Here is a 12,992-nt window from a genome sequence, read left to right on the forward strand (position 1 = left end):
AACAGGAAATGAAAATCTAAATTTCACAGGGCTTTTCCTGTTTACCTGGCCACAGCATCCAAGTTCAGATTGCTGTCCAGAGCGGTCACAGCGGTGCACTGAGGGATACCGCCTGGAGGCCAATATCGTCTATTTGCGGCCACAGTAACCCTAATCCGATATGGTAATACCGATTTTAGCGCTACTCCTCTCGTTGGGGAGGAGTACAGAAACCGATTTAAAGAACCCTTTATATCGCTATAAAGGGTCTCGAAGTGTGGACGGGTACAGCGTTAAATCGGTTTAACGCTGCTAAAAATCGGTTTAAATGCGTAGTGTAGACCAGGCCTCCGAGACTGCATATTTATACTCTGCCCTCCTTGTGCAATAGTAGAGCTAGCTGAATTTTTTCTGACTGACCCTTTTTTCAGCGAAAAATGCAAATTCAGGTCAACTGAAATATTTAATGAATTCATGTCAGATTCACCAAATTGATTTGGCCGGGGGAGGGGAGTTGAGGGCAGGGTGAAAACACGCTGAAACTATCCAAATGCTTAGTTTCAGTATTTTCAAAATGATTTTTTTTTATATTTTGAAATGTGCTTCACTTTTATTATTTTTTTTAAAAAGGTAATACCTTGGAAAATGAAATGTTTTGCTTGACCTCAAAAAAATTTTCCTCATTTTTTTGGTTCACTGAAAAAGTGTATATATTTTCAGGTTTATTTGAAATGATTTTTCTTCAGTGTTTTGGTATGGCCAGTGAACCAAAATATCAGTTATTCACACAGCTCTAATCAAAAGAAGATGAAGAAAACCATGCAAATCTTGTAACAAAGTGTCAAAAATAAGCTGCTTCCTTGAGGGCCTATATAGAATCAGCCTTTTTTTTCCAAGGTATTGGTGCACCGGTGTCCCAAAAGCCTCAGTACAGTCAGACCTCAGGGGGATCCATAAAATCCATGCATATGTTCTACTGATGCTTTCAACTTCATCATACAGATGCCCAATAACTCCACAGGGGTCTGATCCTGCTTCATTAGGAGGCCCCCAGTACTCCTGCCTGGTACTATGAGCTCTGCACGGCTGGTGGGTAAGCAGTGTCTGGTCCCGAATGCTCCAAGGAGTGCCAAACAACAGACACTGCCTTGCAGTCAGAGAAGAGAGTGTCTCACTGCATAATCACACAGCACTTCAGTGTTTCAAGTCAGAACTTGATGTTTACAGGACTCGAGGATTTCAGTTTAGCTGAGATGTGCTTGACAGAGGATAGTGTTTCCATTACAGTGTGTAGGGCCAGTGCCTTTCACAACACCAGAGATCAAGATGCAATGCCTGGATACCAAAGTATCAAGATGCAAAAATGCATAGGAGGGCAAGTCTGCGTAGAAGGACCTTTCCACACCTTACCAAGACAGCAATTTAAGACTAAATTTTCAAAAGTGCCTAAGTGACTTGAGAACCTAAGTCTCATTAGCTTTCAATGGGACTTAGGTACTATGAAAATTTTACTTTTTGATATTAATCAAGATGCTTTAGCATTGAATTTCTCTTGGTAACAGAGCAATATTTTAACCATAGAGGACAATTCTCTTGCTGAGAGAATGTGTGACACACTTCCATCCTGTCATTATTTCTGTTAGTAATCCTATAGTTTCAATGTACATTAAATTAGTACTTTCTTTGTAAGGACATGGTTGAACAACTCTAACACTGCTGGATAACTTTTGTTGACTCATTGAGGTAGATGTGGCTTTTTTAACTCCACCAGGATATTGTGGAATGAGATGGAGACTTTTTGGGAGGCAGAGGAAACCAGGGTCTATAAGAGAGGAGTCTCAGCTAGGAACCATCGTGAACAGAAAAGTTTGGGGAGAAAGCTAAGTGTGAGGTTCATGTTGCATTACTATTGTTAAAATTATGCTAAAGCCAAACCCCAGAGTACATTTGGACTATAGGCAGAGTCTATGTATTCTCAGAAAAGAAATCATGAATGAACATCTCTGCTCACAAATTGTTCATGCTATCTGTTCCCTGGAAGACATTATCCCTTTAGGGGAAGGCTCCATACCATGGCATAACCTCTAAGGGCTAGTTCATGCTCATAGTATGAAAAGATGTGAAATTCTAACTTTCATTTGAACAATTCTTATATTAATAAATAATTACATAATATTTGAGAACTGATGATGTGTCAATATTGTACAGAAAATGAAATAGATAAGGTACCTTTCTCAAGGAGCTTACACTGTCATAAAATCAAAGCCAAAATACATTAAAAAGTTAGCAGAATGCTGTAAGAGTCCTGAAATATTGTACTATCTTTTCCTACTTAAGCTACAAGTTTCCTCATGGTGAGACTAGGGCTGTTGATTAATTGCAGTTACTTACGTGATTAACTAAAAAAAAAAAAAAAATCACAATTTTAAAAATTAATCGTGATTAATTGCAGTTTTAATCACACTGTTAAACAACAGAATACCAACTGAAATTTATTAAATATTTTGAATGTTTTTCTACATATATATATAATTCTGTGTTGTAACTGAAATCAAAGTGTATATTATTTTTATTATAAATATTTGTACTGTAAAAATTATAAACAAAAAATATTATTTTTCAGTTCACCTCATACAAGTACTGCAGTGCAATCTCTGTCATAAGAGTGCAACTTATAAATGTAGGTTTTTTTGCTTGTTACATAACTGTACTCAAAACAATGTAAAACTTCCGAGCCTACAAAGTCCACTCAGTCCTACTTCTTGTTCAGCTAATCGTTCAGACAAATAAGTTTGTTTACATTTGCAGGAGATAATGCTGTCCACTTCTTGTTTACAGTGTCACCAGAAAGTGAGAACAGGCATTTGCATAGCACTTTTGTAGCTGGCATTGCAATGCCAGATATGCTAAACATTCATATGCCCCTTCATGCTTTGGCTACATTTCCAGAGGATATGCTTCCATGCTGATGACGCTCATTAAAAAAAGAATGCATTAATTAAATTTGTGACTGAACTCCTTTGGGGAGGATTGTATATTCCCTGTTCTGTTTTAACCGCATTCTGCCATATATTTCATGTTATTGAAGTCTTGGATGATGACCCAACACATGTTGTTCATTTTAAGAATTCTGTCACTACAGATTTGACAAAACGCAAAGAAGGTACCAATGTGAGATTTCTAAAGATAGTTACAACACTCGACCCAAGGTTTGAGAATCTGAAGTGCCTTCCAAAATCTGAGAGGGACGAGGTGTGTAGCATGCTTTCAGAAGTCTTAAAAGAGGAACACTCCAATGTGGAAATAGAACCCGCACCACCAGAAAAGAAAGCCAACCTTCTGCTAATGGCATCTGACTCAGATAATGAAAATGAACATGCGTTGGTCCGCACTGCTTTGGATTGTTGTTGAGCAGAAACTGTCATCAGCATGAACGCATGTCCCATGGAATGGTGGTTGAAGCATGAAGGGACATATGAATGTTTAGTGCATCTGGTACATAAATATCTTGCAACGCCAGCTACAACCGTGCCATGAGAATGCTTGTTCTCACTTTCATGTGACATTATAATCAAGAAGTGGGCAGCATTATCTCCTGAAAATGTAAACAAACTTGTTTGTCTGAGCGATTGGCTCAACAAGAAGTAGGAGTGAGTGAACTTTCAAGCTGTAAAATTTTACACTGTTTTATTTTTGAATGCAGGTTTTTTTGTACCTAATTCTACATTTGTAAGTTCAACTTTCATAATAAAGAGATTGCACTACAGTACTTGTATTAGGTGAATTGAAAAATACTATTTCTTTTGTTTCTTTTTTACAGTGCAAATATTTGTAATAAAAATAAATATAAAGTAAGCACTGTACACTTTGTATTCTGTGTTGTAATTGAAATAAATATATTTGAAAATGTAGTTGGGACCATATTTTCCTTTTTCTCTCTTCTCACTGATAAATAACAAAAATAAATATGTGAACTGTCATTACAGATATCTGACTAAGTATTGGGAAAAAAAATGGTAATCTCACGTAACACTGTGCAAGGCAACTGTTGGTGAATTCTGACTGTTTCAGTGCTGACCAGTGTCTGTGTTTTTAATTATATATCTATTTAACTGAAATCTTATTACAAAAAATTCCTTAATGTACTTATAAACTTCTTGAATCCCTCCTGTGTATGCCGGTGTGCCTAGTAGAATATGAAAAGTCAAAAGCATATTTTTAAAGTACAGAATGCAGGAATTTAGCTCCCATTAGCTTTAATGGGAATCACGTAGTTCAGTCCCTGATTGATGCTTTAAAAATATGCCCCTTACTCTACAGTATCCATATCTAAATTATGGAGAGACTACTAGATGGATTTTCCTGGTTTATTTTATCCTTTGAATGAACGAGCTGTATGGTTCCATCAAAAATAGATTATTTAAAACAGTTTGGGATAATTCTATTTCCCTGTAGGCCAAGAAAGCAGTTGATGTGTATTTACATTAAAGAATAAATCTAAGACAAGTTCTCTTGCATTTCAAGAAGGTATAAATCAATCCTCAGGAACACTATAATAAATCATTTAAAATCATGAATAGTTATATTAATATTATAAGCTATTGTGATTAACTATAATACTCTATTAACAATAATTTGGAGAAATACACCAATTTCTACACTTAATGGCCAGTTTGTTAACATCCTCCATGTGTAGTACACCAAAATGGACTGTAAAGTGTAATTGCAAATTTTATGGTATTCCTGCAGTGGTACATATTGTTAATGTTATTTTTGACAGGCAAATCATTATATATTTATTTATATCTGTTTTCATTTTACTGAGTATTGAGGACAAAGCCAAAAATAACTACTCTGTAATAGAAAATCAGTTCTTTTCTATTTATACTTAATATATTATGGAACATTAGTAGAGTAGTAACTTTAGTAGGTTTTGAGTGGCTGAAAAGCTGTGTGAGAATAAATAATACAGTGTAATTTCTACCGATGTGTTCAGTCTGTAAAGAGAGGTTCCATTTGGGGAATATTTGTTTAATTACCATATACACCTGCAGCATATATAAGGATATATTTTGTAAGACTGTATTATGCTCACTTATTCACATGTGGTGGAGATAATGGACACTACTTACAAAGAGCATTGGCACATTCTATTCTATTCTATTTAGATTCTTACATGGCCCTCATCACCATAATAGCTGAACACCTTCTAGAAGTAACAAGAATATTATCTGCCATGTTTGGTTCTTTCATTTTCCCTTCTCAACAAAAATACTGTAATTTTTTTATTAAAAAATAACGTATAATGCAGTGGTCGGCAACCTTTCGGAAGTGGTGTGCCGAGTCTTCATTTATTCACTCTAATTTAAGGTTTCGCATGCCAGTAATACATTTTAACATTTTAACATTTTTTAGAAGGTCTCTTTCTTATTAAGGGGGTTCTATAATATTTTATAAAGTAAAAAATATTTTTTGCTTGTATCGTTCTATAATATATAACTAAACTATTGTTGTATGTAAAGTAAATAAGGTTTTTCAAATGTTTAAGAAGCTTCATTTAAAATTAAATTAAAATGCAGATCCCCCCAGACCAGTGGCCAGGATCCGGGCAGTGTGAGTGCCCCTGAAAATCAGCTCGCTTGCCGCCTTCGGCATGCGTGCCATAAGTTGCCTACCCGTGGCATAACGTATACCTGTACTATGTGTTATATTTTCATAAACAAGGTCAAAGTGCACTTTGCACTGGAAACAAAAGGTAGTGAGGTTTGTTGTGGTGTTTAATTCCTGTGGAATGAATTCCCATAGTCTTGGACTTGTCTTGTGCCGTCTTCTGCACAGACAAGCTTTGTCCTTGCAATGGACAGTTCTACTGTGCCTGAGAATAGCAGCTGAACTGCCAGCTGCAGTCCTCATCCTGAAATTTTGGGCTGTCTATTAGGTAGGCTGGACCCAAATCATTGAGTGCCTTGAAGGCAATGACTGAACCCTTTGAAGCTGGGAAGCCAACATCATGGTTTGATGTGCTTGTGGAAGCCAGTGCTAGTGCGGAGACAGGCTGCTGTATTCTGTACCAGCTGGAATTTTGTGAGGCTGACAGTTTCATGGACTATCAAAATAGTCCAACCAAGAGGTGGCAAAAACTGAGGCTAGGTCATCATCCATCAGCATGGGATGCAGTCTTCTAGCCAGCCACAGATGTTAGAACATGTTACTTGCAGATGTTGCTATGTGAAATGCACCATGCATCAGCAAAGCATTCGGGAGCACTCCTAAACTGAAAGTTGAATTGACCAGTTGGTTGTGCATTTTCAGCCAGCGAAGACTGCATTTTGTCTAAAACCCCCTCAAAATACTTTCTTCTGCTAACCAACATAACCTCTGTCTTGTTCAGGCTGAGCTTCAACCAGTTGTTCTTCATTCATGAGCTGATCTCATCCACTCACTGAGTCAGGAAAGAGACAATGATGTTACTTGAGAGCAGCATATTGTTGGCTCATAAGTTCATGAAATCTTTCCACTTCTGCTAATTGTCAGATGTAGGTATTGATCCTCATCTGATACAAATCAGTGTAACTTCACTGAAGTGAGTGGAGCTACACTGTTTTGCAGAAGTTGGGGATGTGACCTCTAATGCCCACTCTTTTCTTACTCCTTTTCTATCATAGTAATTTCAGCAGAGTTTTATCACCTCTATAATTCATACTTTTACCTAGAATGGAAACATTTTTTCATCAGAATTTGGCAATTTTCATGTATAATTGTTTTGATTTCAATAAATTTCTGATGGAAAAGTACCTGGTTTCCTGCCACCTCATCTAACTCATCAGCTAATTAGGGCAATTGGCTGTTAGCATGTATCTTATATCATACAAAAGAAGAGAGAGTTTTTCATGAAATCCCCTTTCCTATTGTTCAGATGCTGTTTCAATTACATTTGAGTAAGAGCTGGTTACTCTTTCAGTGCAGTAACAGATCACGCTAGTGGTTTTATGCCTTTTTTTCTGCTCCTTTTAAGTTATGCCAAATACATTTTATTATTTTGCATTTTACAATACTCTCTATATATCCACTATTTCACTTATTCACAGTCTCCTGCCATTGGACATTTGAAGCAAAAATAAAGTACTGTGCTATCTTTATTATTAATAGAAACAAACTTTAATCAAGCCACAACTGATAGAGAATGTATTTGTTCTTATTCATCAACATCAGAATGCCAGGAGGTATGTGGTCCTCCTGATGCACTAATAGGAGCTATGCGCGTGCACTGAGAGCGGCATATACCTTTTCCTTTGATGAGCGATGATGATTAGTCCCACTAAGAAGAGCTTTTCAACCAAAAGATTGGATCAGGTTATTCTGAAGAGTCATGTCAGATTTGGGCTTTAAAGCATGAACTGCACTTAGTTCCACCAGGACCTCTTTTCTCCTACCATTTGGTTCCTTTGTTTTAAATGCTCTTAGCTTCTAGAAAGGGAGAAATTTACCCAATGACTATAATATTGTATTCACCAAGCAATTAAAGCTAGTTTCTTAAAGCAAGATATCTTGCCTCGTTAAAGAGAATGATTCACTTGATAAAAATCCCAAGGACTGTGAACATTGAAGGGGATTAGTAGTTTTGTCTGAGTCTGAGGAGGAATGTTTGGATCTGATTGAAGCACTGGGTAGGATTGATGCCTAAGACTAGGATTTCTCCGCGTGAAACCCTTTCCCAAAAATGGACATACAGGCTGCCACCAGCCCTAACAGGTTTACTTAGATGCATTACTAATAATTCCCACCCACCTGAGAGAAGCAAGCCTGAGGGTTTCTGCATCACCAGCTTGCTAAACCACATGCAAATGGAAATACCTTGTGGCTTGCACACTTCTAGTTCACTATTTAAATATCTGGAAATTACATTAACTTCTCAGTGCTACATGAATATTTTTGCTATTTAAAACACTTGTGTATTATTGAAAATCAGTATTTTAATAGGCAGTGTTCGTGTTTTTATTCTAAATATAGCAACATTGTTATACAAATTTTCTGTTTTATCCTGAATAATCAGTTTGGTTTTCATACAAAGAATTATGAAAATAAAGGATCCTAAAAAGGAAATGCCCTGTCATATTTTAAAATAGATGGAAAAAAAGATATTTTGAAGATTTGTTTTCCTTTTGTATGAACAGAAAATCTTCATATGAAATTCATTTTGACTCTAACTTATTTTGCTAGTATTATAAATATCCACATGCATTTTTATGTTTTTGTATAATGTCCTAGATCACTGGTGTTCAACCTTTTTTCATTTGCAGACACCTAAAAATTTTCAAATGGAAGTGCAGATCCCTAGGGGGTCCATGGACCACAGGTTGAAAACCACTGTTCTATGATAATGACAACCTTTTGCAGATTCCTTAGACATAGTCTGCAAACCTGAGGTTGAAAACCACTGGTCTAGATTCAGTGCATGAACCACATAGATTATGGTTTATCACAGAGGTTGGGAACCTCTTCCCTAGCATGTTAAATGTGGTTTTATTATTGACATGATCAATTAAAATTTGCAACATCTTAAAATAGCAAAAGATTTATTAAGCTTGTTGAATAAAGTTAGGCTCCTATATCCATGTTTAGGCTCCTAAATAAGAGATCAGCATTTTTGAAATTCTGAATACCCAGCATCTTCAATTGACTCTACGCACAAAGCCATGAAAAATCAAAATATAGAAACTAGTATAATCAGGCTATGAGAACTTTAGCTAGGATTTACCTACAGCTCATGTATATTGCAGCATGGTGGTAAAATCTTTACACTATGCCAGCATATATTCTCATTCTATAGGCACACATATGCACACCACATCTTTCCAGTTTTGCTTTCTGATATAATTTTGACTGCTGTTCAAAATATTTTGCATGGAGTGCCAGAGGCTGGCAATTTAGTCCTATCTGTATCTGTTTCATGATCTGTAAAATGGGGATTGTAATAATATTTACTTACTATTTAGTTACCTACCCCACAAAACGCCCTTCATCTCTCTTATAATGAAACTCACACAATTTATAGTGGTAATGTGTGTGTGAGAGAGAGAGAGAGAAAGGAAAGATGCCAAAAGCAGTTGAATTTGCTAGAGATTTTGAAATACACACTTAAACTTACTTGAAACCATTCCTGAGCCCTTTAACATTATTTAAAGCTTTCATGGTCTAAATTGGTTTTTTGCAAGGTAAATGTAACTCAAAATGTAGCTAAAATTGAGAGCAGAGAACAATGAGGATGTTAAACTACTGTTAGTAAGAATTTATTTTTTATACAAGGTGTCAAATATGTAAACTTTATTTCCTCAGTAATGAATTATTGACTCTCTAATCAAGCATTGACTGCAGGGTTTTTTTCCTTCTCCATTTCCCCACCAGGATTATACCTTAACAATGTATTTTCAACAATATTGGAGAGATAAGAGACTAGCCTATGCTGGGATACCTCTCAACCTTACACTTGATAATCGAGTGGCAGATCAACTCTGGGTGCCCGACACTTACTTTTTAAATGACAAGAAGTCATTTGTGCATGGAGTTACAGTGAAAAATCGAATGATTCGCCTTCATCCAGATGGAACAGTGCTGTATGGCCTCAGGTCTGTATTTTATGATGAAGATTTCATAGCTATTGTTTCCTATTGTTTATATTTGTTTTCTGGTACAACGTTACTACACACTCTATGTAGCGTATTATGTAACTTTCACAGTAACCCTGAAAGATGCCGGTAGAAAATAAATAACACACTCAAAGTTTCTTAATTTTGCCACCAGTGTATTCAGTCAGCTTTTATCTGTTTATGCAGCGGCACCATAACTTGAAAGCTCTGCATCTACAGAAAGTTGAAAGGAAACCATTAAGTGCAAACCTAAATATTTCATTCAAAAAATATGGGCAGTGAGGTTTAATTTGGGTGCTGAGTTCCTGCCTTGATGTACCGCTACTCAGTAGTGGAAAAAATAAACCCTGGAAAAGCAAAGTCTATAATATTAAAATATGAATGTGTGTACCTTCTAGATTTTATATTTACTCTGGAAGTGTAAAGGGGCTTTACAGGACACTGCTTTATATCTATTTTAAGTCTCTATACATTGCCAGATCAGTAAAAGGGGACTTAGTGAAATGAGAATCAGGCCTGGAAAGTTTAATTGAAATTATAGAGAGGGTGGAACTCTTTACAAATTAGGAAGGAATGTTCCCACCACAACTACTTTAATATTTCCCATTCCTTCTGGTTTTATCAGGTGTTGAAGTTTTATTTGACTTTGTCACTGATTCATCACTTCCCAAGCTTCCATTCTGTATAAACTGGGGAGGGGTGAACCCGTTTATATAAAATAAAAAGAGCCCCACACCTTTATGGAAGTTCAACAAAGTCGGGTATGTTCATGTTCAGCAAGTAATTGCTGCACCATAAGCTGTGTTTAGTGAAAGGAGGATTTTGCTTTTGCATGCTATGTACCCATGTTGCAAATACTGAGATGTTTTGCAGCAGCAGCAACCTGAAATCTTACTTTTGAATTCTTCCCTTTTCGAATTTAAATAAACAAACAACAGAGCTGAATCTTCTCTTTAATTCTTCTTCAAGAATCAGCCTCACAAACCTCATAAAAATATATGAATATTAGCAAAGTACAGTTATTGCTTTGAATTACAAGTACTTTGTTGCAACTTTGTGTATAATTTTTGTGGCAATGAACAGCTTTCATGACATCAAGGCTCAGCATTTCTCCCTCTGCATTGAGGGGACTTGGGGTAAAACAGTACCACTTTGGAGGTTTTACACTTCACGTTGGTTTATTTACAATATTTACACCATAGGTCTTAGGGTTGGCCTGAGGGCACCTTTAAACAAAAACAAACTAAAATATTACATTTCCTAACTTCCTGCAGTACAGCCTCTCATGCTGACCACCAGTTGCCAGCCACCTCTCTAACCCACTTCGAGCCCAACTATGCTGGAACCAAGGCTCCTTTCCCAAACAGAAATAAACACAAGATTTGCCCTTATAGGGAAAACCAGCTCTTTACCTTGGAGAAGCCTTCTCCCCCTGCTAAATGCAACCCTTCTGCAGCTTCTTCTCCTCCTTTGTCTCACTCACTGGAAGAGGTTTTTAAAGGTCACGGGCTGCCCTTAATTAGACTCAGGGTGTCCTTAATCAACCTGAGGTAACTTTGTGTCATTCATAGGGAAAGGGGTTTTAACTATTCTAAGGCAGATACATCTGCCTTCAACCATTCTCCTAGAATTGTCGGTCTGACTGTGTCATAGTGTTCACAGCACATTCCCAAATCAATTTGATTAATGTTAGTTATAAAATTCAGGCTCAGTATTAATTCGTAGAAAATCATTTATTTGATAAATTTAGTCTGCTCTTCTGCAGACAGAATGCCCATTAGCAGATTACACTTTCCTTGAACATATTTGTTGTTTGAATTTACTCCGTGAGAAGAGACAGAGAGATATGGACTTCAGTGCCAGCAGCACATAGATTATACCCAACTCGCAACTTTCTTCATACACACATCACTCTTGCCCAGCTTTTGCTGAGCCTGCAAGAGAGAAGAAGTTGCTGAAATTAACTCTTAGCAAAAAGAAAGGGAAAAACATTCTGAAAGCCTGGTCAAAACTTAACCTCCTGGATCAAAGTTGCAAAGGTGGTTTGCAGACTTGTGCTCCCTCTAGGTTTTGCTGCTTCTGAACAGTCAAATGACATCAGTAGCCAAAAATACCTTCTGCCATCTTCATCTGGTCATGAGGCTATGCCTCTTCTTTAGTGAGTACCTGGCTTTTGTAATTTTCATGTTTGACACCCCCAGCACTCAGCTACTACAATGCAGTGGATGATAGAAAATATCATGAGAAAGCTCCAGGTGGTGGCCCATCTTCTGAGTAACACAGATCCCTGAAAGTGCCTGATGAAAGTGACCTATGTGCCACACTGGCTCCATGTTAAGTACTAGAAAATTCAGAACCCTATCTTCAAAGCCTTCAAGGGATTGAGCCTTGGTTATTTCAGGCTTCTTCTCTGCCACAACAACCTTTATCCATGAAGAACAATGGAATTAATAGTTCCAAGGATGAGACTGGACTTTCTCAGAACCTGATCAATGGCTGTGGAACTCCCTTCCAGCACAAAATGTAAAATGCACATTTCTGTGCAGCAGCTTTTCCACAATAATAATTCAGACAAAAAAAATGTAATGTCATTTAAAAAGAGGTAATAGAAAATAAAATATCCTTTGCTGTTATTTGTTTACCAGATGCAAATCTTTTTGCCCTCAGACACTGTGGTGATGGAACATGTTATAAATACCTAAAGTGAGAGAGAGAATTGTTTTGCAAGTCTTTTTAATCTGTGAATTAGTTATTTTTAATATTCAATACTCAGTATTTGAACATTCTCTCTATATTGATTAGTTATGATTGGTCAGATAAGAAACGTGACATTGCTTCTGTTCTTTAACTGAATGAACGAAATTCTTATAAGCAGGAGGGAAGGACATCTGAATTAGCCACTGGGACTGTGAACCTCTCAGAGAGACGTTCTTAGTGTACTTAAATTTACTTAGATTGTAAGCTTTTTGAGGAAGGGACTATTTTTTTATGTTTCTGTACAGTGCCTGGCGCAACAGATTCAGGGTCTTTAGGCAACACAACAATATAAATACAAATAATAATAATAATAATAATAATTAATAAGGTTGCAGTTCAGGGAGAGGTGTCAGGAGATAAACTAACTTAGGGAATTTTGGTTCCTTTCTGTATTGCATGCATATAAAGTGTGTGTGTTTGTGTGAAATTCAATCTTTGTCTGGCTCATATAATTGCTTCTCTACCAGTGCTCTGCTGAGGGGTTCTAGGAATCCTGTCATCCTGCTGTGCCAGACAGCATCTCATTCTGTAAAAAAAAAACAAAAAACCTCTTCTTTTGTGCATAAGCTAGCCCGAGTGAACAAAACTTTCCTTTAGCAAGCATATGTG

At 36.8% G+C, this 12,992-nt stretch overlaps 1 protein-coding gene across 1 annotated transcript in view; it reads left to right on the forward strand.

The window, feature by feature from the left end:
- The window catches only part of GABRB3 (gamma-aminobutyric acid type A receptor subunit beta3), a 177,578-nt gene that overhangs the window by 135,630 nt on the left and 28,956 nt on the right, over positions 1-12,992 (forward strand). The window contains exon 4 of the mRNA XM_032762419.2: positions 9,385-9,605. Within this exon, the coding sequence (XP_032618310.1) occupies positions 9,385-9,605 (221 nt within the window). The remainder of the gene's footprint in view (positions 1-9,384; positions 9,606-12,992) is intronic.

The sequence above is a fragment of the Chelonoidis abingdonii genome, chromosome 1, assembly GCF_003597395.2.
Source record: "Chelonoidis abingdonii isolate Lonesome George chromosome 1, CheloAbing_2.0, whole genome shotgun sequence".
In the NCBI taxonomy this organism is placed as follows: domain Eukaryota; kingdom Metazoa; phylum Chordata; order Testudines; family Testudinidae; genus Chelonoidis; species Chelonoidis abingdonii.